Source organism: Monodelphis domestica, chromosome 1 (assembly GCF_027887165.1).
Source record: "Monodelphis domestica isolate mMonDom1 chromosome 1, mMonDom1.pri, whole genome shotgun sequence".
In the NCBI taxonomy this organism is placed as follows: domain Eukaryota; kingdom Metazoa; phylum Chordata; class Mammalia; order Didelphimorphia; family Didelphidae; genus Monodelphis; species Monodelphis domestica.
In genome coordinates, this window is record NC_077227.1 from 141,996,158 (window position 1) to 142,022,573 (window position 26,416).

Genomic DNA, 26,416 nt, shown 5'->3' on the forward strand with positions numbered 1-26,416 from the left:
ACTGTTTGTTCTGTATTTTTAATATATAAATCAAGGCAATGCCTTGCTGATTAATTCTGTGAAATTATAGCAACCAATGATAAGTGTTATTAGTGTTGTATGATCTTATTTTTTAATTTATCACTTTTAAACTCACTGATAAAGACTACTTTTTAATGGCAAAATCAGAGTCCTTTAATTAGAAGGATTTTTAATAGGGCACATTAATACTTTTGAGAATATCAGGTAAAAGGAAGTCTGTAGAGAGGGTCAGGAATCCTAGGTTCTAGTCTTTGCTCTTCTTTTAACTTGCTGTAGGATCCTTGGCAAGTCATTTGATCCAATTGCCTCCAGTTTTCTCATCCATATTGGGCTAGAAAATTCAGTTTAATTCAATGAACATTTAATTGCAAACTATATGCTAGACTTTGTGGATACAAACTATTGGAGAAGGTAAGGATAAGGTACATAATTACAAGGGAGAAAGATCCATACAAAGAAAAGGCCCAAGCAAAGTGTTATGAGAAATTTTAGGGGAGAGATCACTTCCATTTATGGAAAAGAGAGGAAGATTAGAAAGGCTTAATGGAGAGATGGTATATGAGATGGACTTTGAAAAACAGTAATGACTTGAACAAAGGAGAATAGTGAAGAGAGAATTCATTCCAGGTATAGAACACAGAACAAAGCTGCAAAGTTGGGAAAGGGCAAAAATTAGAATGAAGAACAGAAAGTAGTTTGGTTTTTCTAAAACATAGAATGTCCAAAGGAAATTTTATGAAATTTGACTGTAGAGTGTGGAGGGCCTTGAATATCAGGATTAAGAATCTTAATTTTATTAGTGGACACTGGAGACTAACTGAAGGTTTTTGAGTGGAAGACTTAGCAGTTTGTATTAGGAAGATTACTTGGCATTGATGTGAAAGACTAGTTTGGTAGGAAGGCCATTTTATCAGCCCAATAGAAGCCTAGAGGAGAAGAAATGAAAACCTGAACTAAGATTGTTTTAGTGAGAGTGAAGAGTGGCCTAATGTAAGAAAACTGCAGAGGTAAAAATAATAGGATGTTGAAGTTGATTGGATAAATGTGGATGAGAGAAGAAAGATGGAAAAAAATGACTCCCAGTTATTAGATTGGAAAAATGGTGGTGCCATTAACAGAAATAGAGAAGTTAGGAGGGATGGTGGTTTGTTGGGGAAAATAATGAGTTCAGTTTGGGGATGTGTTGAGTTTGAGGTACCAATACGATCAAGCCATTCAATAGCATTTATTAAGTACCTCCTATGGGTTAGGCATTGTAATTAGTACCAACCACTCAGTTTACAATGAAAGGAAAAAGCATTACCTGATGTAAAAAGGAGCTAAAAGTTGCATGGGGAAGACAACATGATAATGACTAAAATAAAGGCTTCCTGTAAGGTGGTGAGATTTTATCCTGTGCTTGAAGGAAAATCAGAAAGCTTGGAGGTAGATGTGGGGAGGGAGAACATTCCAGGCATGAGGAATAGCTAGTGAATATACCTAGAATGGAGAGATAAAGTGTCTTATGCAAGGAGGCTAGTTTTACTAGATTGAAAATTATATGTGAAGGAATAAAGTTATTAAAAAATTGGAAAGACTGAAGGGCATAAATTTATGAAGGGCTTTGAAAGCCAAAGAATGGATTTTATGTTTGATTTTCAAGATAATTGGGAGACTTCAGAATTTATTGAGTGGGGTAGTGAGACCTACATTTTTGGGAGATCAATTTGACAGCTGAGTGGAGGATAGACTTGAATGGAAAGAGACTTGAGGTAGGGAGACCTCACCTGCAGGTTATTGCAGTAGTCCAAGTGTGAGGTAATAAGGGTCTGCACTAGACTGGTAACAGCATCAGAGGAGAGGAGGAATCTTATGATAGATACTGTGAAAGACTTGGTAAGTGATTGGATATAGGAAGTAAGAGAGTGAGGAATCAATGATGATACCTATCTAGGTTGTGAGCCTGGGTGACCAAAAGCATGTTGGTACCCTTGACAGTAACTGGAAAGTTATGAAGAAGGGAAGATTTTGAGAAAAGATTTTAGTTCTGTTTTGGACATGCTGAGTTTAAACTATGCAATCTTTAGTTCAAGATTAAAGATTGGTGGTTAGGAAAGCGGTTAGGGCTGTATTAGTAGATTGGGGAATCCTTAGAGGTTATTGAAGCTGATCAGATAAATGAAATAGTATATAGGACCCAGGAGAGAGTCCTGCAGAATATCCGATATACATAACTGGTGTGACCCTGGATGAAGATCCAATGAAGGAATGAATAGACAGGCTAGAAGAAGAACTGTTCATGTGCAACTTTATCTAGCAAACAGTTGGAAATACCAGACTGAATATAATGGGATTGGTTAGATTTTATTTGGAAGTCATTTGTACAGAGATGCTAATTGAAGCTATATTCAGTATTTATATATACCTATGAAAATTTGTGAAAAGTGATTTTAGTTTCTTCCTTTGATGATGATCACAACATAGCTGCCCATCCTATGTAACTCTTGTTAATGTCTTCCCAAAAATTCATCATGGGCAACTATCCAACATATTGGAGGCCTTCTTTACTTTCTGACATTTTGAGGGTACCAGTGGATCTTTTGGTCTGCCAATTTGTTTTTCCTTATTCTTGCCACATGAATATCTCATCTTTTCCTATTCTAAAGTTTCTTGATGCCCTTTACTTCTGCTTTTCTATGGAGTTTCTTATTGATTATATTTTGTATCTTTTTCATGCTTACCCTGGAAAACTTCAAATAAACCATTCCATAGTATTAAGTATATAGGACCTTGCCTGTGATTTAAATGATAATATAAAGTAACATTGTGGGCAGTGGGTTCTATGATGAAGTAGGACAGATTAGACCAAAGGAAGTATGGTCTAGCTTCACTTTCTTTTGGCTTGAAACTTATTACAGGTATTCTAGCTCCTCTATTGTATCTCATCCATTTTGTCGGTTCTCATTTCAGTATATTCCCTTTCTACATAAAATTATAGCATTTTAGAGCTGTAAGGAACTTAAAAAAGTTGATCTATTCCCCTCATTTTACATAAAGGAGGGACTTGTAGTTCAGTGAGTAAGTGACTTGTCATATAAATCCCTTATAAATTTAGGTACATGATCAGGTGCCAGAAATACATTGGATTCTTATATTAATAATATGTGAATTTCCATATGTTGACTTTAAACAGTTATATTGTTTAATAGAAATAAGAATTTGTCTATTCCTATGCAGTAAGAAATGAAACTAATCATTGTGGGATCCTAAATTTTTTTGTTAAGTAGATAATAAGGTATTCTGAATATGCAGATTTTTCTAACAGCCAAAATTAATGATTTTCAAAATCTTGTGCTTATTTTAAAAAGAAATTTGGAAAGAGCAAGCAGAGAAATAGGGGTGAAATTTTTGGAGTGAAAAAAATGGTAACTTCTTTATACCTGCATTTTGTAGTTCCATGGATGTTTATGGAATTACATGAAGTTATGTGATAGAATATTAGATCTCAGAGCTAAAAGAGTTCTTAAGAGTTCATTTATCTAGTCCAGTAAAATATTAACTTCATTGAGGAGGTAAATGAATTTGAAGGAAGTAATGATGTTCTATGGTTATATAGTTAATCAATGCTCATAATTTACAGTGAGGAGGGTTAGAACTTTTGATCTTTCTTCTAGTGTAGTATCCTATCATTCAAATAAAAATAAGCAAAGAAAACTGATTCTGAGGCTATGTGCTTTACTACTAAGAACCCTCAAAACATAGAAAAAGGAAAAACAAAGGAAAATTAAAGTAATTGGATAGTACTTAGGAAATGAAAATGTAGGTAGAATGAATAAGTGAAAATTGAACATATCCTATAGTTTATTAAAATGTTTTAGACATGTTGAAGGCGCTATTTTGAAAAAGAGATGTGAAATTTCCTGATTTAATTTTCTAAATTTCCTTTATTTACATATTATATAATGTGTTTGAGACTTTATAAAAAAGGTTTTGTGCATATTTTAACACAAAACCCCTTCTCTAACCGCATTTATTGTTCTAATTATTTCATTTTGATCAATTTGTAACTTTATAAAAGGCTATATGTATTGATTTTGTATGTATGTGCATAGATATGGATAAATAGATATGAATTTGATGATTGAGAAAAGTGAAAAAGAACCCATCTTCTAGTAAATTGTACTTTAACTTTTCCTAAACTGGCACTAAATTTACTTAGAGTTTGCAAAAGTCTTTGGATAGGATAATTTTTACTTTTAAATTTTTTTGTGTTATTATTTCTTATATTGAATGAAGAAACATTACACACTAATTTGTATGATGATGTATACTATAAATGCTTATAAGACATCAACTATAATCTAAAATTTTTCTTGCTCTCTTTAGATCGTATTTTACAAGATGTAGTGCTGTAATGTGGCTGATGGGACAGGTTCAGTCATGGCATCAGAACTTTGTAAGACAATCTCTGTGGCGAAGCTGGAAAAGCACAAGAATTTGTTCTTAAATTACAGGAATCTGCACCATTTTCCAGTGGAGTTACTGAAAGATGAGGGCCTGCAGTACTTGGAAAGACTCTATATGAAAAGAAACTCCCTAACAACCTTGGTATGAAAAGCACCTAACAGTATTGTATTTTTAAAAATTTACTCATAAATTAATGCTGACCAAAATCAAAGAGTTGTGTTCTAGGGATTTTTAGAATGAGATTTACTTCTTGGTGTACATGAGCAATAGAAATACATAATTTACAGCATTTTCTTACTTGTTTCATAGAATCAGTTTATGTTGTTTCATTGTTTCCTTGTCAATCATTCTTTTCTGTAATGACTTCAACAGATCATCCATTTGGAAATTAAATCTTCACATACTGTTTTCTTTTTTGGTTTTCTATTTGTGGAGAGGCTGCCTTGAGTTGTGGTTAATAAATGTTAATAATTAAGATAACATATGTTGAATATCAATAGTGACCTGAAAGTATTGTTTAATGCATGGTGGTATAGACAGAGAACTGTCTGTGGAGGACATATACTGTCTATATAGGCCATGCTGAGCCAGTTAACCTCTCAGCACCCTGAGCAACTCTTTAGGATTGTAAATTAAAGAATAGAAGGAATATGCTAATTATAAATTCTCTATACCCACTTCCTCTACTTCCCTCACATCTTTACTATTTCAAGAAGTGAATATTTGTGTATCTTATTTGTAAGACTTACCATATTATTAGTAGCAAATTTAACTTTTCAGACCTTCTGTTTTCAGCATTTCAGAATTTTGGTTAAATTTAACAAACATCTATTAAATACCTGCTGGACATTTGTCTTGGTGAAGACATATAGAGAAATAAAATGTCTCTATTATGATGGGAGTCCAAACATTTTCATAAAAGGCTATAATACATACTTGAATGAACATAGAAAATAGATCATAAATACATGCGAGAACTATGGAAGGAAAAATAATTTCTGACTAGGATGATCAAGATAGTTTTCATTAAAGAGGTAGCATTTAGGCTAACTCTTAAAGAGTAAATAGAATTTCAATAGACAAATGGTGAAGGACATTTTAGGCATAAGGAAGGGTGTAGGCAAAGGTTTGGAGGCACTGGTGTGGGATGTGTAAAGAGTTGAGTAGTCCAAAATAAGAGACAGTACTTGGAGATATTCTGGGATAAGTCTGGAAAAGTACAGTGATCTCAGATATAAAAAAAAAAAAATTATACAAGTGCCATGTTATAAACAATTTTTAGCCTGGTTTTCTCATTTTGAAAAGAAATGTTTATTGTGAAAAATTAAATATGTATATTATAGAATTTTGATTCCTATTAAATGACAAAAACATTTATTAAATATGTTAAGAACACTGTGTTTGGCATTGGAGGAGATAAAAAGTTTAGAAAAGGTAAATCTCGCCCATAAGAAACTCATGATGTAATAGAGCGATAAATCAAAGACCAAGTGCCAAAGTCTTTTTTAAAAAAAGCCTTCCTTGATCCTCCTATCCTAGTTTATCTTTTCTCCTTCACTGTTAAACTTCTTGAAAATGTTGTTTATACCACACTTCATCACTTCTTTTTCTTTCTTCAATACCTTGCAATGTCTTCTGTTTCCTTACCTTTCAATCACAACTATTCTCTACATTGTAACCTATTTTTAGTCCTGTCCTCCCTTGAACCTTTTCAGATTCTGATTTCAGATTCTGATTTTGTTAACTGTTTTTGGATACTTTTCTCTCTTTCCTTGATTTTGGGGCTCCTGGTTCTCCTACTTCACTAACCATGAAAATGAGGACATAGTCAGCTGGATTAGGGTTCTAGAAAAGTCTGGAGTGAATAAAATCAAGGGTTTAGGTAGAGTCATCCCTCTAGCAGGGAGTAGTAGTTGAAATATCTTTTCTATTACCAAAAGGAAAGGGGAAAGAAAAGGTTTGAGAAATAAAAAAGGATGGCAGCTTCATGTTGATGTTAGATATTATTTTTATATTTTTAGAAAAGGTGGTAAATCAGGTCATTTGTCATAAATGTGGGGATAAAGTCATGTTTGCTAGTCAAAGGAAAGGGAAAAAAAATGCCTGGAGTGATTTCTATGAGAAATTAGAAAAGTCCATAAGGGTAGAGAAGAAGCATTCTGAGTAAGACCTTGGCCCTAGCTGAAATTATGTGTTGTGAATTTGCAGTTGGAGAAATCAAGTCTACTTGATGGGCATCAAGTCAGAGGAACAAAGTATTGCAGGGGAATAGATGATAGAACTGAAAGTGAAAAACCTTCAGGTCCAGGATTAGTACTAATAACATTAGCTAACATTTATATTGCTCTTTAAGGTTTGCAAAGGACTTCACATATATTACTTCATTTGATCCCCCCAAAAGCCTCATTAGGTAGTTATTTTTATTATCTTCATTTTACAGAAAAGTAAACTGAAGCTAGGAGAGTTTAAATGAGAACCCAAGGTCACCTTGCCAGGAGTCATATAAGAAGGGATTTGAGATAGGCCTTCAAGACCATTTTTTTTTTAATTCACTATGCCACATTGCCTTCCAGTAGGTAAGTGAAGCTAGAGTAGGAAGAAAGGAATTGATTAGGAACCCAAAGTTAAAGATAAGAGTGAAAAGCAGATTTGATCTGAGTAAGAATTAGGAGATTTAAATTTAATATAGAATTGGAGGCAATGGTTAGAAAATAGAATTTAGAATTTCTTGATCTTGAATTGGTATAATTCCTCAAAAATAGTGAAGTCTGAGGTGAGGTCTGACTTTATTAGTGGGTCACTAAAGTGAAGGAAGAAACAGAAGGAAAATCATGGGAATTAAAAATGTGCCATCAGGTTGTCAGAGGTCTTCCTAAACTGAATATGTGACTCTTGGAGTATGATAAAAGGGGATGAGATAGAATAGAAGGTGTGAGTCAGGTATTCATGTTGTTTAACATGTTGGAAGAATGAACAGAAAATTGGTACATGAGAGCAACAACTATATAGGGAGTTAGTGATATAAGTGGGTTGTATGAACTTTGAATCAATTGAATCAGTAATTATTTATTAAGCATCTACTGTGTGCAAAGCACTGTGTTAGGCACTTGGCTTATGAAGACAATGAAACACACTTGTCCGCATGGAACTTCCTTTCATTGGAAGAAGTAATATGTATACATATAGGTGTATACATATGTATGTATACACTAACACATATATGTCCATGTGTGTGTGTGTGTGTGTGTGTGTGTGTGTGTATACACACAAAATGAAAAGTAATTTGAAGGGAGGAAGGCTCAGGAATGGCCTGATGGAGGTTATAAAATGCTAAAAGTTCAAAGCTGAAATAGAAAAAAATATATGTATTCTAAGAGATGAAGATGAGTAATGAATACATTTGGGGCATGGGATGGGAGAGGAATGGGTAGCCTGTGTAAAGGCACATAGATGGGAAAATGAATATCATTTAAATCATGCTGATTTAAATAGACTGTAAAATGTGAAAGAGAATATCACTTAATAAGGCTGGAAAAGTCCAGTCAATAGATATTTTTAAAGAACCTGTTTTGTGCCAAGCACTTTGCTAAATGGCTAGGGATGCAAAGAAAAAAAAATATGTTGGAGCCATATTGTAGAAGACTAGAAGAGTTCAAATATGATCCCAGAAGACATAGGAAGCCACTGGCGTTTATTACATATTACATATTACAACATGGTCAGATCTTTGCTTTAGGAAAATCATTGGCAACTGTACAGAGGATGGATTGGAGAGAAGACTGTTGCAGTAGTAAGGCTGGAAGTAGCAGTAGAAGTCTTCTAGACCATCTAGTCTAGACTCCTGATTTCACAGATGAGGAAACTGAGATCCCAGGAGTTGAATTGGCAAATTAAACTAATTAGAAGATATGGAATTCAAAAGAACATCCTCTACCTACAAACTTAATGTATCTTCCATCCCACCACACATAGATGAAGTTATTGATTAGTATTGGGAGTAAAAAGTTTTACATTACCTTCAAAATGCTATATGCCTGGAGAAAGCTGTGATACTGCATTCTTTCCCACAATATTCCAAGGATGACAGGAAACCTTGAGTGAAAATAACAGGTGATTATAATTAACAATTAGCATTCATGTAGTACTTTAAGATTTGCAAAATACTTTATTATCTTATTTGATCCTCACAACAAGCTTTGAGGCAGAATTCAAATTTGGTTTGGACCCAAGGTCCAGTATTTTATCTATTCTAGTACCTAGTAGGTTGATCCCTGAGTCTACAAAAAGAAAGAAAGCATACTACTTGGGAAAGACAGAAGCGGTGATTTATTCTGGAAAGAGACCCCTACTCCCTAATTCCCTATGAGCATCAATGGCAAAGTATTGGCACACATGCTGGGCCAACACTGGGGGAGCTGTTCTGTTTCCCCTCTTCCCAGTGTGCTAAGACATTTTTTGCATGCCCAAAGCAAGCACCTCCTCTGCATTCTCTGGTAATATGGGCAGCTCACAGGCAGCTTGAAGTTGCAGTTTGGGCACATGAACTTGAAAACATTTGCCAACGCTGCCCTAGATCATATATCTATGTCCCGTTTCCAATTCTTAAGCTTCTATTGTAATGGAGCCTTTACTTTAGATTATAGGAACAATCATTAGTACCTCGGGTTTGGAGAATCCTTGATGACCATGCAATGGGCAGTTTTCTGAATATATTTTCATATAGAGAACAGTATTAATTATGGTGATTAGACTTTCATAGGAGAGGCAATTTGTGGCACAGTGGGTAGAACACTGAGCCAGAAAGAGTTGAGTTCAAATTCTGAATCAGACAATAGCTATCTCTCTATGTGAGTAACTTCCCTATAGCTCAGTTTCGTCAAGTATAAAATGGGGATAATAATGGCACAAAGTTGTTGTGAAGATCAAATGAACTAATATTTGTAAAGTACTTTGTAAACTTTATTATATAAATACTGGGTATTGTTATTTTTATTATTATTTTTACTTCTACTTGCTCTGTGTTATGTGTAAATTATTTGTGAACAGACCTGCCAATCGCACTTCCATTTGTAATTTTGTTTCTAGAGGAAAAGTTTTACAAATTTTAATAGACCCAACATTCAAATAAACTTGTGGAAGACAGTCTTTTATAAATTGGGCCCTGCCCTTAAGGATTTTTAAAAAATTGTGTCTTTCTTTAGTTGTAGTGTCAGTGTATATATGCAAGGTAGCATAATTGAACAGAAGGTGTGCATAAGCCAGTACTGTATAAATATTTCCCAAAAGCATGAGTCTGTTCTTCAGGAACTAAATATTACATATCAAATACATTTTGTTAAATTAGCAAATATATATTTAGCACTTACAATATCATGTACGTGGTACTAGAAGTTTCAGAAATTGATCTTGAAGTCATCTCTTCCAAAAATATGTTGTCAACTAAAGGAACATATGCCTTACAATCTAGACTTCCAAATACTTGGCCTAGTATTGCAGAAATTTTGTGTGACTAGAGGATTTGGGATTTTTATATTATTTGAAGAAAGCGACACTTGTCTAATCAGGACTCTGTTTTAATCACCCAATCAATATTATGTATTATCACCAAGTATATTAAGTAGGAAAGTTATTTTGTCTACTGGACTTGAATTCATCTGACTATGAATCTCTATGTTGCTATTTAACTTCCTAGGCAGGTTGTCTCAAATGAGGCAGTTATGAGGTCCAGTAGATAGAGCTTGAGGCTTAGAGTCAGGGTAATCTTTCAAATCCAGCCTCAGACACTTAATAGGTATTTGTTCTTGGACAAGTCACTTAATCTTCATTTTCCTCATCTGTAAAAGAGAGCATCTACCTCCAAGAATTGTTGTAAGGATTAAATAATATATTTGAAAAAAGGTTTGCAAACTCTATAAAGTTCTATATAATGATATTTATTTTTATCATTATTATGTGTTTATTCATCTGCAAAGTATACAGACATTTGAATGGATATTTAAATTATTATTTAGCTGATATACTGTGATTCTTTATTTGCTCTTTTAATTTTTACAGACTAATCCAAGAGACTAAGATTTGTCTTGGTTCCACTTGTGTGAGATGGATTTGTTCCTTCAAGTCACTTTAAAAAACCTTTTTATTTTTAAAGACATATTTTGTGATTTTCAACATTTAGTTATAATCTTAACATGTGATTTGTCTTTGATTTGCAAAGATATTCTTTGCGTATTTTCCTGTGTTTCTTGAATATGGAATTTTTTCATTTTTAAAGTACATTTGGATGAATCTGTGATTTCTCATCCATATGAGTACATCCTTTAATGGTATAATTCACAATTCATTCTTGCCTTCTTATCCTGTGTGACTTGTGTTCTTGTCCTCTCTTAAATCCATCACAATAGTTCTATTCATTGTGCTGAAGACCTTCTTCCAGACCTCTTGACATTGCATGGATATTAGTGAAGCACATAAGCTATGCAATAACTCTAGCTATGTGATAGGCCAATTTTTTTCCTGTTCATACATATCTACATGCCTTCTTCTTATTTCTTTGATATCTTGCAGCTTTCTCCCATCCACCTTGTGTTTTCCTTTGCATGTGGATGACCAACAACTTTAATTTGTAGGGATTGTGGCATTCCATGATTTATAGCTATCCAGCATTATAGGAAGGATTTTAATGTTAAAAAGTTGGGCCTTTGTTTCATATCATTAGAAGAACTGTACAAATTCTCGAAGGCCCTCTGGGCTGTTCTGCTCCTACTCAATACTGGATTCATGTCTTTGTTCATCTACCAGCCCTGTTGGTTGTCTGGTCAACTGTATGTCACAATCTGAACACAAGGAAAAGGATACTGTGACCAAACAATGTCCTGTTAATATTGTTGAATCTGTAACTTTATTTTCATGTATGTAGTGTCAATAAAAAATTTGTCTCATTTAGCAGTTATTTTAAAGGAATTTTACATTAATATAATTGAATATAAAATTATTGTCTAAATCCTGAACATTTAACAATGTAATACCCTATAGTTATAATATTAATTTTTTTTTTAGACATTTAAAGCTACTTTTCAGTCTGATGGGGAAGAGAAAGATATAAAAGTTGTTCCTTTGTTGCTTAAGTTGTGGAAAATTTAGGCTAGTTTGCTTTATGTTGTATGGCTAGTTTTCTTCTTATATTTGATTTGCTAATTTAATATGAAATTTAGTGGAAAGGATTATAACAGCAACAGACCTGTCTTCTGATTCTCAATGTAGTGGAATGTAGGCACCCTAGAAATAAAACTTAAAAGGTAAAGGGGCATTATGTTTAAATATTGTAGATTTTTTTTTGAGAGAAATATCTAATATAATGGTCAAAAAAAATTTTTTTAATCTTGAGATGTAGTTGGTTTTAGAGTTTTGATCTTTTTGTCCGAAATTTCCAGAAGATGACCTGTTTTATTATCCTCTATTTCTTTCCATAAGAAGGCTATTTGTATGATGATATTGGATGACTACTTGTTAGGTATGTTGGAAGAGGATATTCTTTTTCAGTTTGGGGTTGAATTAGATGGCCATTAAGAGACTTTATAGCTCTGAATTCCCTGATTCTGTGTCTCCAACAGTCATTAATTTAAATTTTAATGACCTTAAGGTACAAAATATTTGCATCATCTTAATGAATGCAATTTGTAAAATTTAGGTTCTTAGGGTAGATTCTTCTAAGCATTTATTTCTCATAATAACATAAAATCTTAGAGAGTTTAAAATATTGTATGTCTTCAGTGAAATTTTTTTTTGTGATAAAATTTACTCATATGCTTTGCCTTGCTACATTTGCTCATTAAATCTCCTATGCTACTAATTTACTGTTGTCCTGTGAAATAATTTCCATTTTGCTAGCTTTAAAGAATAAGCATAGATAGATTCCTCTACAAGCTGGTTATAATATCTGAAGCACCTATTTTAGAAGGCTATTGGGAAATCCAAATAAAGTTATGTATGTAAAGAGTAAATAAATTTTAAAGTACTATGTGAAGTTTAGCCCTTATACTTTCTTAAGGGATCCTTTCAGTGTGTTTACCTAAAAGTATCTCCAGTCTAACAGTAAAGAGATGTAATCATCTATTTACCTAGCTTATAGAAATTTCACAATATGATCACTTTACTCACTATTTCTGATTTACTTTATTATTGCTATTAAAATATGAAATATTCTCATTAATGCATCAATTTTCCATAATTTACATTTTCCCATTAATTGCATTTTCCATAGGCACAAAGAATCTAAAAGCGTAACTTTACCTCTTTTGAGAGTAATATTCAGTTGATAATTTAAAAACAAGAACTTGAAAGGTACGTTTTAGGAGTAAACAGCTTGTTTAACTTTGCTTTCCCTCCTTAGCATGTAACATTTTTTTTTCTTTTTAATAGATTTGTATTTATAGAGAAACTGAAAAATAGCTGTAACAAATGATGTATCCCTGCTATATAGTAGTCAGGTTTTTAAAACAGGAACTTCCCACACATTACTTTGTGGTCTTAGATTTTTATTTTAGAGTTCTGAATGACCTTGATACTTTTTAGGTATGTCAATTATTTTGATACTTCATGGATTTGTGGTTTTGTTGGTATTGGTGTCCTTTCCATTAATGTAGATTCCAGCCACTCCTCAATTTAACAGATGGTTTTACAGAGTTATTATGTTTGAAAAATTAAAATTAAAAATTAAAAACCATTTAGCAAAATTTATCTCCAGATTTAGCTAGGCTAGTCTTCTTGTTGGATACTGATTTAGCCTGTTACCAGGTCCATACTTGAACCCTTTATTGCCAGAAATTGTATTTCACTGACATAAAAGAAAACTCGGCATCATTCCATGACTTTGTGAGCCACAGAAAGAGTATTTTAATAAAAGATCTTGATTTGCAAAAAATAATTTATAATATTAGGTATCCCCTTTTATAAATAGCTGTTAATAAATAGAACTTGTTAATTCTGTAATAACCATAACTATTTAAAATAGTTGCCTGTCATCTTTTATGTAAATCCAGACTTTTATGCGAAAAATTTGTTAGCTCACTCATCTGTTTGAAATTCCCTAGGACTGTAGAATTTTAGAACTTAAGGAGACAGCACAGTATTTGATTTACATTGCTCTTATATTTTAACATTTGTGTTATATTTATTTGTTCATATATTCCTGTGCTAGGTTGTGAACTTCACAAGGAAAAGGGACTTTGTCTTAATATTTGTATTTTTTTTAGCACCCATGAAAGCTCCCTGTATATGGTAAGTGCTCAACAAAGGAGGTGAAGTTGAAGAACTGGAGGTCCTGGAGAGTCCAGGCTTATCCTTTTACATTAAAGGTAATTGGAGTGAGGCAATAAGTAGAGTGACTTGTCCTTGGTCATATAAGTGAAAAATGGCAGTTAGAATTTGAAACCATTTTTTTTTCTGACTCCAAGGCTAGTGTTGTTTCTAATGTACCATTATGCTATTTCTCCTAGGGAAATAAGACAGTCATTATGTTAGGGTTTAGAAAGCAGTTTGATGCCATTTTCTTGCCTGTTTCAATGATCTTTGCCTTTCTCAAAGTCTTCTTTTGAGTCAGACAAATCAGAAGAGAATGCAGAATCTTATCATTCTTTAGTATGATATTATATAATAGAGATTTTTTGAAATGAGATGTTAAAGTAAGACAATGAAAGGAAACAACTCCAAAGTCTATTTGATCACATTAAGATGTTCTAATCACAAATGAATCAGTCCAGGGGCAACTGGGTAGCTCAGTGGATTGATAGTCAAGCCCAGAGATGGGAGGTCCTGGGTTCAAATCTTGTTTCAGATACATCCTAGCTGTGTGACCCTGGGCAAGTCATTTAACCCCCATTTCCTAGCCCTTACCACTCTTCTGCCTTGGAACCAATATCTAGTATTGATTCCAAGATGGAAGTTAAGGGTTTCAAACAAAGAAACAAAAAAAAATGCATCAGGCTGTTGTAAATGAGGTCTCATAGTCTAGAACTTCAGTGTGTAGCTTGCTTTTGTTTTCTTTTCTCTCTTAAACTATAGCTAATCAGTTTTTATTTTAAAAAGACAAAATTCTCCTAAGCTTTATTTCCTTATTGTAGAAAAAATCTTAGCTTTAAAAAAAGCACTTAATTATGTATATGATGTGACGATATCATCTGGAAAGTTTTCCTCCTGGTAGGAACTCAAATTTTTAACTCTGGGATATAGTCAGAATTTAAAATCACCACAAGTGCTTAAAAGTTTTTGTGAATTCTTGTGGTTCTTATGACTTTTTGAATTAAATTTATTACTATAATATATGTTCAAAGTAAGTGTTTCTAAAAGGAAATGATATCAAGGATTTCTACATTATGTTATAATTTCCTCATGGCTTGGAAGTGACTCTGTTCTCTGGAAAACCCTATAAAACTGGAAAAGTTTCTTTTATAAGCTCAGTGATAAGACTCTTTGTCTTATTGCCTATCATAGGACAAGCCTAGCTATGTTCAGAAAGACATCACCAGATTGGAATGATCCATAGAATTGAAATGAGCTGTGGAATGATACACTTTTTTTGGCTATAGCAAATCCAGAAGATTAAATAAAGACCCAGAGAATTTGTGAAAAGTACTATTAAAGAGAATATACTCACCGAATAGTCATGACTCCTTAAACTGAAATAATTACTTTGAATTTTGAGAACTTCTGAATAGAAATTAAATTACTTGGATCAAGATTAGAATAATTAGAACATTATTGAATGACATCATTGTAGAAAAAGTATGGATTTGAAGTGAGGAGAGATGTGAGTTCATTATTCCACCTTTGACATTAGTTGTATCACCATGGGCAAATCAATTAGCTTCAGTTTCCTTATCCATAAAATAAAGATATCCCTATTGTACCTAGGAATATGAAGTTATGTAATAGGAATATCCCTGTGTACATAGTATATGTATTACTTATTACATGAAAAGTCTATTTTTAAAAATCCTGAGTTGCCAGGAGGATCAAGTAAGATAGTATAGGTAAAATGCTTTGTAAAACATAAAATATTGTATGTATGTTAGCCATTTTCATATTTGTAATTCAGCACTTTATTTCAAAATATAATAATATAATTACAAAAAAATTCCCTTAACCCAGTAGATTCCAGTGGATAGTATTTGCAACTTTTATTAAAATGGTTTAAAATATATAAGTAGAAAAACAACCACTGCAGATATTTCCTCCATGTTTCTAATATATATACAAAGAAAAGAAAAATTGAGAACAATAATGTGAAGTGTCAGCAGATGGCAGCCATAGCCTAGTCTACTACATAGTAAGTGTGTTGCATTCTTGGAATAGGCTAGTAGTTTTAAAAAAAAAACTAAAACAGCAAAGAAAGTAAAATTACATTTCATTAAGGCTCATAAACATTCTAATAAAAACAGAATACCACTCTCTGCTTGACCATTGGCACAGTAATTCTGTTGGGAAACATAAGAATGTCATAAAAGTCAGACCTGTAACAGCCAACTTAAATAAAGTCATTGGTCTCTGAATTGTCTAGGTACCTAATTCATGTATCTATACTTGCTTGAAAGTATACCTTATCAGAAAGTAGACATATGTGCCATATCTTTCCTCCCTTCTGTGGACAAGTTTTTCCTTTTTGAATGAGAGGTATAAGACTATAACTTTTTAACAAGCCTTGTCAGTTTTCTGAAAACTTTAAAATTTACCTAGAGCCATTAGTGAACCTAAACATATAACCTATAAGATACATATATAATATATATGTATTATCTCAATGTGAGAAATAACAGGTGAAAATATCCTATTACATTCAATAGATACATAATAGGATCAATATTTGAGTAGATTGAGATTTTACTGTGTAGGTTGACAACAAAGAGAATTTTGTAGATAAAAGACTGATTTTTAGGGTGACAAGATGTGGTTCTATTCTCTGGAACATACTTGGTTGGCTAACCATTGGCAAGAAAGTGAACCTCTTGGTATCCTAAAGAAATTAAGGCAGTTATTTACAAATGTGAGGCCAATGTGCATTGGTGAAGGATGTTTCCACTCTTGAATTATCCAATGCCAATGAAACTGAAGTCTGCAGGACAACTGATTGCAAAATTTGTCAGGGGAAATAGTAGCTTTCAGGATTTGAAAACTCAGTAAGAGGATCTGCCTTTCATCCTCTAATATTAACACCATAGCATAGTGCCTTGAACTTAGCATAATTTACTATATACAGTAGTACTTAGTTTTGCTGAATAAATGATCATCTGAAATATCATTTGATTACTAAGAATGATAAATCTATGACTGTCCCCAGTAATAAATTAAGATTATTTTATCTATGTATAATATTGGACTGATCATTTAATGTATTCTAAAATCCCATTGTTAGTATGTAAGCAGTCCACTTAGCTCAGAGTGAAGCTTTTGAACCATGAAAAGATCACCTAGAAAATATCATCATAGCAACCATTTTGAATGCCAGACGTATAGTTACAAATCCTGTGAATAATACAAGCCTCTGATACCATGTTTTACTAATTGATTCTAATGGCTGTGATTATTATTAACATCGATAATTTGGACTGAGGGGACTAAAGAGCTAATAGACTATTCAAGCTTAATAGGATTGTCCTCAAAATATAAAACTAAGTAATATGTCATAGGATTTAAAAATCTCCATTCAACTATCTTCAAAGAAAGGAAAAACAGTCACCATCATATTCCATTACTTTCTATAATTGAACAAATCCTTTCGAACTAACTGCATATACTCTTTGACTTGGAAACCCCTCCTTTCTCATCTTCACCTGTGATGAGTACATAGAAATCCCCTGTGATTGTATATCTAGTTAGTTGATAGTATCATCTATACTATGTCCATTTACTAATTATTCTTAAAGTAACCATATTTGAGGATCCAATTAAAAAGTTCAAAGCTTCTATTACTGCTTTTAGCAATTTCTTCAAATCCAAAGGATATGAGATAAGTTTCCAAAAGCTTCTGTATTTTGACAGCTATTTCTTGGGAAGTATATGCCCTAGGACAGCGGTTCTCAACCTCTCAATTTGTAGCAATGAGAATACATAATGCATATCAGGTATTTACATTCTGAATCATAACTGTAGCAAAATTACAGTTTTGAAGTAGCCACCAAAATAATTTTTTGGTTTGCGGTCACTCCAAAATGAGGAACTGTATTCTGGGATCACGGCATTTGAAAGGTTGAGAACCACTGCCCTAGGAGAACATGGAAAATATTATAACAGTTTTGTAATTTTAGAACATTGCTATGAAATAGCAATAATCTTAAAAATGCAAGATTATATTTTAATCTGCATTAATAGGACCATAAACAGGAAAAATATCCTTTTAGTCAGCAATCCAGAATTGAAAATTTTTAACAAACTTAAATAGGTGTCTGGGTACTCAGTGGTTTGCACAAAAAGAAAAAGGAAAATCATATTAAGCTCATTTTCCCCAAGATTAATAAATAGAGTGAGTTTCTTGTGTTGTCAAACTCCACTGGTGGTATTCAGTTTACTTTGATTGGAGTTATTCAGATATATTATTGAAATTGTTCACAACTCAGCTATTTAGTCAACAATTTGTTAAGCACTTATTTTGTGTCAAACACTAATGCTAATCACTGGGGCTACACAAGAAAAAGGCAAAAATTGTGGTCCTGCTATGGAAACAGTATATAAACTATTACATAGATACCACACACACACAGACATATGTATGCATGCATATATATATATGGAGAGAGAAGGAGAGTAGATGGGAAATAATCTCAAGTAACACTAGTATAGGTAGGAGTTTGGGAAGGAAGAGGAAGTTAATGAAATAACTCATTTTCCTAGTGGAATTTGCTCTGAGTGTTTAGGGAGACCATAAACTTATCATTTTGTCTTTACCTCCTTCTTAACAACTCCAAATATGTTCTTTATTTTCATCATAATTTCCTACCCTTCCTCCTCTCAGATATTTCTCAAGCCATCATCCACTATCTTCCCTATTTCAACCTTTTGATGAATAAGTTCAACTCTTCATTGTCATCTGTGTTTCAATTCTTTACTCCCCTGTCCTATTTCTGCCTAACCTCAACTTTCTGTTACTCCCACCATTTCTCTGCTTTGCTGCTCTTCACTTGCTGGTAAATGGAAGGAAATCACAAAACCTTTCCAATTGAGTCAAATTTATGTTATACACCTAAACTGAGCCCATTCAGCATTAAGGCAGGCCTTCTACAGCTCCCTATTCAATTTGCTTTCCTACTTAAGCATAAGTGTTGTTTCAGACTTTGTTTCTTCTCAACCTGTTTCTCTCTCCCCCCCAAACCTTCCTTCTACCCTCTCACTTGAGGATCTTGCCTTATACTTCACTGAAAAAATTGTAGCTATTTCCAGTCAGCTTCATCTTCTCTGTTTTTGTTCATCTTCTGTCATATAGACATCTTCCACCCCCTAAATCCTCTTTCATCCCTGTTCTCACATGAAGAGATTAGCACTTGTTATGGCAAACCTCAACATATATTCTTTATTCCATCCATTTTCTCCATCAAATTGCCCTTTTTATCATTCCACTCTCTAATTTTCTTTTTTTTTTTCTTATCTATCAATTACTTCCTTGGTGCCTATAAATACATGTCTCCCTCATCCCTAAAAAAAGAACACCATGACCTCTTATTTGAACCAGCTATCTCCATCAGCTCTCTTATCATGCTATATATCTCTCCTTCCTGGCTAAACTTGAAAAAACTGCCAATACTTTGTGCCTCTATTTCCTCTCCACTCATGTTCTTGAGCTCTCTGCAGTCTGACATCTGACCTCATTAGTTAATTGAAATGATGTGTTCCAAAGTTATTTATCTCTTAACTGCCAAATATAATGTCTGTTTCCCTGTCTTCATCCTCTTTGATCTCCCTGCAAATTTTGATATTGTTCTTCTTGATGTTTTTTAGGTTTTTGTGCTACTGTTTTCTCCTGATTCTTCTAACATTTGTCTGACCACTCTTCCTCAGTCTCCTCTGTTGGATATCTAGGCTGTGTCCACTAAGTATGAGTGTCTCCCAAGTCTCTGTCCTGGGTTCCCATCTCTTCTTTTTCGATACCATATCACTTAGTGTTTTCATAAGAACTTTTCAATTCAGTTATTATTTCTATACAGAAGATTCTTAGATCTATATATTGAATCCAGATCTCTCAGCTGAGTTACAGTTTCCTATTATTAACTGACTTTTGGACATCTTGAATTATATGTCCGTTAGGCATCTCAAACTGGCATGTCTATAACAGAACTCATTATCTTTCCTTATAATCCTCCCATTTCCCCAACTTTCTTATCACTGTAAAGGGAATCACCATTTCCTCAGTCATCCAGGCTAGAAGCACAGTGTCATCTTTCACTCCTCACACATACCTCACATCCAGATTTTTCTCAAGTATGGTTGTTTCTGGGAACAGCTAGGTAACTCATTGTAGATTGAAAATCAGGCCTAGAGATAAGAGATCCTGGGTTCAAATGTGGCATCAGATACATCCTAACTGTGTGACCTTGGGCAAGTCACTCAACCCCCATTGCCTATGGCTTATGGCTCTTCTGACTTGGAAACCAATATACAATGTTGATTCTTAGAAGGTTTCAAAAAAAGTATGATTGTTTTCACCTTCACATTTTTCATATATGTCCCTTTCTCTCCATGCCTCAGGTTTCTTTCTACTTCAATACATTATCCATTCAGCTGCCAAAGTAATTTTCCTTACGTATAGGTTTGATCAAATCACTCCCCTACTGAATAAATGGTTCCCTATTCCCTCCAGGATCAAATATAAAGGCCTCTGTTTGGCATTTGAAGAACTTCACAAGCCTGACTCCTTCCTATACCTTTCCTGGCTTCTTACATTTCACTCCTCTCCATATACTAGGATCCAGCTACACAAGCTTACTTATTCCTGGCATGACACTTCATCTCTGTTCTCCATGCCTTTTCATTGCCTCACATCTTGAAATGTTCTCTGTCCTTGTCCCTGGCTTCTTTAGCTCCCCTTTAAGACAGCTCAGATCTTGCCTTCTTTCAGGCACTTTCCCCCAGTAGTGTCTCCCCACTCCAAATCAATATTTTCCTCTGAGATTACCTCCCATTCATACTGTAGATATCTTGTATGTACATAGTTATTTTGTATATTGCCTCAGAATATACACCCCCCAGGACTTAGCACATTGCCTGACACATAGTAAGAACTTAAATGCTTGTTGACTTACTCTTCTGTGATAGTTTTATAAAGTGGGTTTAATAGGACCTATCTCCCAGGGTTGGAATATTATATGTGACTTAACTTACAGAGGTAAAACACTTTGCCAACTTTAAAGTCCTATATGAATGGCAGCAATTATTATAGGGAACATGTGTTGCATATATTGTATATTAAAAAATAAGACAGGAATACTAAAAATGGAGTCCTTTTATTAGTGTAAAAGTATGGTGCTTTTCAGATAGATTTTAATTGAGATTAGCAGTTTCTTCAGTATTTTAAAAGAATGCTTCATTGTCTAATTAGGTCATAACCTTCCCATATTTAGGGACACATTAGATATTGTATGGTACTTGGAAGTCAGGAAGACTTGTTCAAATCCTGACACTGATATACTATATGACCATTGAATTAAAATTTCAATTTAACTTTTAACTTGTTGATTTTTCTGATTCCTAGTTTATCTGTAAAATGGATATAATGATAGCTGTGTAAGTGTGGTCCTACCTCACTGGGATGTTATGTGGCTCAAATGAAATAATATATGAAGAATTTCACTTAGTTTAAAATACTATATAAATTTCAGCAGTCCAAACCCATATTTAAAGTGGAACTCCTCCATTTTGAATCCTCCAAACTTCTTAAAGTTATCCCCTCTTCAGACTTACTTGTGTTGAGAACTCAAGCTTATTTCCTGGTTTCCAAAGTCAAAACTTTGGAGTTATCTTTGCCCTCTCCCTGTATAGACAATTGATTGCCACATTTCATTAAAACATCTTTCTCATTGAATTCCTTCCATTCACACATCTCCTACCCTAGTTCAAATACTTATCACTTCTTGCTTGGACTATTGCAATAACTTCCTAATTTAGGTCTCCCAGGTTCTTGTCTGTCTTCTGTAATTCATTTACCACACAGCTGTCAAGTTAGTTGTCCTAACCATTGTTAATGCCCTGCTCAAATCTTCAGTGTATCCTTCTGTTTTCTTTAGTATAAAATATAAACCCCTTAGCCTAGTCCTTAAAACCATCTACAACCCTAGCTACTTTTCCTGAAATATATTACTCTCCTTCAGAATTTCATATTCTACTCTTGATTCCCTGACTGTACATGTGTTCTGCTTTTTAGAAGTCCCAAAATTCCTTCAAGGTACCATTTCCTATACTACACCTTTCCTGTTTTTTTTTCCTTAAGTTGTCTGACCTTCAAATTACCTTAGCTATATATATATATATATATATATATATATATATATATATATATATAATATAATATATCTACTACAATGGAAGCTATATATATATATATACATATATATATATATATATATATATATCTACAATGGAAGCTCCTTGAAGGGAGAACTATTTCATCATTTATTTATTTATTTATTTATTTTTGTTTAGGAGAGTATTTCACCATTTAGTGGCTGTAGCCTGTCTTTATTTTCCTTAGTGTAATATGATTGCAAACATGTAGATAAATTAAAAGAAATACCGTAACCCTGTGGAGGGAAGCCACAGGCCAGTTAGAAGAGTAGCAATCAAATCAGAGTAGCCCCACTAGCTTGTGTAAATATTTGTGGAAGGTCTTTGAAACAAACTATAAAACACAGTAATGTAAGTTATAACTTACTGTTTTCCTTAACACTATTCCATGCTTTCTCACCCTGTTGCTTTTTGTACCCTTTCTGTAGTTTGGATTGCTGTCCAACTCTACTCATTGCATATTTACATCTTACTTGTTCTTGAAAACTCAGACACTGTGTTTCATCTTCATATGACCAGATATAAGAGTCATTTCAGCTTCTGAACATTCATAGTTTGTGTGCACCTAAATTTGTACCACTCTTTGGTACTTTGGTCATTTGAACTCAAGATCCTTGAATTCAGGGATCATGCCTTATCTAATATTTGATTCTGCCCTAGTTTCAAACGTGTAATAAATTGTTTCCTTAAATTTTAATTTGTTTGTTGAATTTGTATCTCCATCGGTACCTTATATCATTTTAGATGCTTAATATTTATTTATTTAAACTCAGTTGAATGAATAAATGAAACTTAAAAATCAAAGAATGATTTTCACAAAAACACAATGTGGAAAGGGCTATTAATTATGTTTCCCTTTTCAGTTGTATCCCATATATTGATAATTATACTGTACTGAGGAAAGTGTCAATTTTAACAAAATATAGTATACAAGTTTAATAAAACTTCAGTATCCTGAACAGTGTAATATTCAGTTTTTTATAATATGTTTATTATTTAGATATTACCATAATAGCATATATTTGTGATAACTCAAGATTTCATGTGCTTTTCTTTGAATTAAAAACAGTAAGGCCTGAATTTTTTTTTTTCCAGCCAGAAGATCTTGCTCAGAAGCTCCCAAACCTAGTGGAATTGTAAGTGTCAATTTTATTTATTTTTTTGTTTGTTTGTTTATCCATTGTTCAAAACCTTTGCCCGTATTATTAATATTTGCAATAGTGATCATTTAAAGTTAAAATCCCTAATCATATGCCCATCAAACCATGTGATCAATCATATGATTAACTTTCTTTTTTAAAAAATTATATAGTTATAAGTTATTTATAGTAATAGGATATAACTTTAATTCATGATTTTACTTGATTCCATTTTTCTCTGACTCCTCCAGAACCTAGCACCAGCACATAAATGAATCTCCAAACACTGACTCCTTCTCATCTGCCTGGAAATATGTTCAGGATTCTCAGTCTTCAAAAACAAATACAAACCCTTCCTTTGACTGCACTAGCTTTTCTCCCTAACACATTTTTATCTAGACCTTTGCTACTGAATTTCTTGAAAAGTGTCTAATCCCAGAGCTTCTAAATTCTCATTATTAATTCCCAGCCCCTTTCAGAATGGCTTTTGTTCCTATATTGAATTGAAACTTTTGTAATTATGATTATGAATTTAGAGTTGGAAGTGACCTTAAATATCATTTAAATCAGGAGCTTTTAACCTAAATCCATTGACCTTGCCTTTTGTAGATTTCAGAGGATTTTTGAAATTAGATAGGAAAAAATGACATTTTTATTTTCAGTAAGCTTTACTGATGGAAATTTACCATTTCCCTCATTAAAAAAAAAGCATTATTTTGAGATGTTCACAGTCTTCATCAAACTGCCAAAAGGGTCTAGGATAAAAAAAGGTAAGAACCTCTTATTTAATTTGATTCCTTCACTCTATACATTATATAATTGGGGAGGGTAAATTACTTGCCCATAATCATATAGGTTACTGTAAATGACAGCCAGGTTTCAGATGTAGGGCCTTTGACTTAATTAAATAAAGTTAATCTCTCTCCTAAAATTCAGTGTTATATCACTAACTGCCTGCTGAGCACCTCCACATCTTCAGCTCAGCATTTCTAAAAAAGAACTCATATCTTTACCCTCAAACCCACTCCTCCTCTTAACATTCTGTTTCTATTAAGTGTGCCACTGTCTTTTCAGTAACATTTCTAACCTTGAACTCTTCCTTGAATGTTCACTCTCTTTTACCCTCCAGATCTAGTCAATTGCCAGATCTTGTAGATTGTCTCCACAGTATACCTTTCACCTTTTTTCCACCTACATGGTCATATATTTAAAAAAACAAACAGAAGAAAGGAAATAGGTGGGGAGAAAGTTTGGCTCACCCTGTTGTTCACTTTGTAGGATTTGGGGCCTTTTTTTCTTAGAAAAAAGTGCCTACTCTCATGGCCTTGTCTGGACTCTGAGAAACTTTCCTATAGCCTCATTCTTCTAGTAAGGTAGCCGTTACCTCATAAGGGGCTTCATAGCAAAACAAAGAACAAAGGTGTGATTGAGTTTGTTCATGGCCAGATTATCTGATTTAACCCTTAATAATCCTAATCTGTTCTCCAGTCTCAACATTATGGTATAGTTGTTAAATTCACTTGAGGTCTTTTGTTCAGTACTTTCTAACTGGAAATGCCTTGCTTTTTTCAGATAAAAAGCAATTGTTGGGGGCCAGAATTAACCCTAATACCTAGTCATATTGAGCAGGGTTTTACATATTGGACTGAGAAGTTTGTATTATATCCTAGAGTCAATAGGAAGTTACTAAAGACTTTTTGGATATGGAAATGACAGTTAGATCTGTTTTGTCAACCATACATAGAAAGGATAATAGGGAGAAACATGTAGACTTATTGTGAGGCTAATACAATAGTTTAGTCAAAAAATTATAGGGGCTAGAACTAGTTTAGTGAATTTGTAAATGGAGAGAATGGTATGGTTTTGAAATCAGCAAGAGTTGGCAATTGTTTGGGAATGGAGGGCAAAGGAAGAATCATAAGTGACTTCAATATTGTTACCTTGGCACCCAAAAAGGTGACAGTAAGTTTAATAGAAGTAGAGGCATTTGGAGAAGTGGGTTTGGGATGATGAAGGAATAACAAGTTCCACTTAAAACATGTTGAATTTGAAATGTCACTTTACCTGTTGAATTCACTCCCATAAGGCCCAGCTCATATATACCCTCTTCCTTGAAACCTTCTCCAATTATTTTTGGTTAAATATGACCTTCCACTTAAATGTTTCCAACTCCCAATCCCCTTCTTCCCCCCCAAAAAAAGAGAACACCACAACACAAAGGTCCTACACAATTTCTTAACACATTTAATTTGTGTCTTACACTTCTACCAGACTATAAGCTCCAAGAAGGGAGTGACTATTTCTAGTCAGATTGACCCCGACAAGTCACTTAATTTATTTTTGCCCAAGTTTCCTCTTCTTTTATTTACATTATCTTCTATTATATTCTGCAACTCTATATTTGTAATCCAGGAAGGTACTTTGAGGGCTGAAACTGTTTCACTTTTTTTTTTAACTCTACAACATGGAGCATATTTAGTAGCATTTTGTAAATGCATAATAAATATTTGTTAAAGAAGGGCAGGAAATGTCTAATCTAAACTTTGTATCTAACCTAGTGTCCAGCATAGGACTCTGTGCTGAGTGAGCCTAATAAAAGTTGAATTAATGAATATAAATTAATGAATTTGATATATCCTAAGACAAGTGGACATTTCCTCCCAGTTGATTTGGTTGCTTTTTTATAGCAACAAAACTATAATATCTATAGCACTGGCTTTTAATTTTGTAAATTCCAACAAGTTCTATTCAGCCAAAAATCATTATACAAAATAGAATATTATTTGCTGAATTGAATTTATTGGAATCTACAACATTCAACATGACTTTATAATTATTTCCAAAATTATAATGCTGAGATTGTATAAAATATAACACTTCTATAGAGCATTCTCATAGTTACACATTAAAAAAAAGGATAGAAGTGTTTATATATGCTTTTAGTCACAAAAGAAAACAGCATAAAATATAAAAAATAAACTAGTTGACTGCATGTATGACTGAGGCAGCCTACATTTATAACTGGTATTTCTCTGGGCATAGTTTATGGCTTCTTAGTTCTTATCTCCTAGGCACCACTAATCTCTGTCCCTGAACGAATGGAAAAATTTCCTTAAATATGTTGTCATTTCTGCAACCTGGGCCTCTTTTCTTGTTGCTTATCAGCTCTTGTTGAGAACCCTGTCTCAGAATCTCCTATTACTATTATAAAAATTAGCACTTTGTATACATTCTTCAGGTAATTGGAAAACTTGTAGTTTTTCTATCTG

The 26,416-nt window shown here is 33.4% G+C and overlaps 2 protein-coding genes across 15 annotated transcripts in view; one reads left to right on the forward strand and one right to left on the reverse strand.

Annotated features, from left to right (window-relative positions):
- The window catches only part of TTC23 (tetratricopeptide repeat domain 23), a 116,680-nt gene extending 92,179 nt beyond the window's left edge, over nucleotides 1–24,501 (reverse strand). For all 8 annotated transcript variants that reach the window (XM_056807093.1, XM_056807084.1, XM_007479430.2 and 5 more), the window contains exons 1-2: nucleotides 24,407–24,501; nucleotides 8,484–8,559 (exon numbers count right to left, since the gene is read on the reverse strand). The gene's annotated coding sequence lies outside the window, so the exon portion shown is untranslated. The remainder of the gene's footprint in view (nucleotides 1–8,483; nucleotides 8,560–24,406) is intronic.
- Nucleotides 1–26,416, forward strand: part of LRRC28 (leucine rich repeat containing 28) — a 230,878-nt gene that overhangs the window by 35,151 nt on the left and 169,311 nt on the right. For 6 of the 7 annotated variants that reach the window (XM_016433390.2, XM_007479425.3, XM_007479424.3 and 3 more), the window contains exons 2-3: nucleotides 4,387–4,608; nucleotides 23,104–23,144. In XM_016433390.2, coding sequence (XP_016288876.1) covers nucleotides 4,441–4,608; nucleotides 23,104–23,144 — 209 coding nt within the window. In that variant the 5' untranslated portion in view covers nucleotides 4,387–4,440. Of the gene's footprint in view, nucleotides 1–4,386; nucleotides 4,609–13,801; nucleotides 13,821–23,103; nucleotides 23,145–26,416 lie in introns of those variants that run through there. The other variant, XM_056807131.1, reaches the window with a different exon arrangement.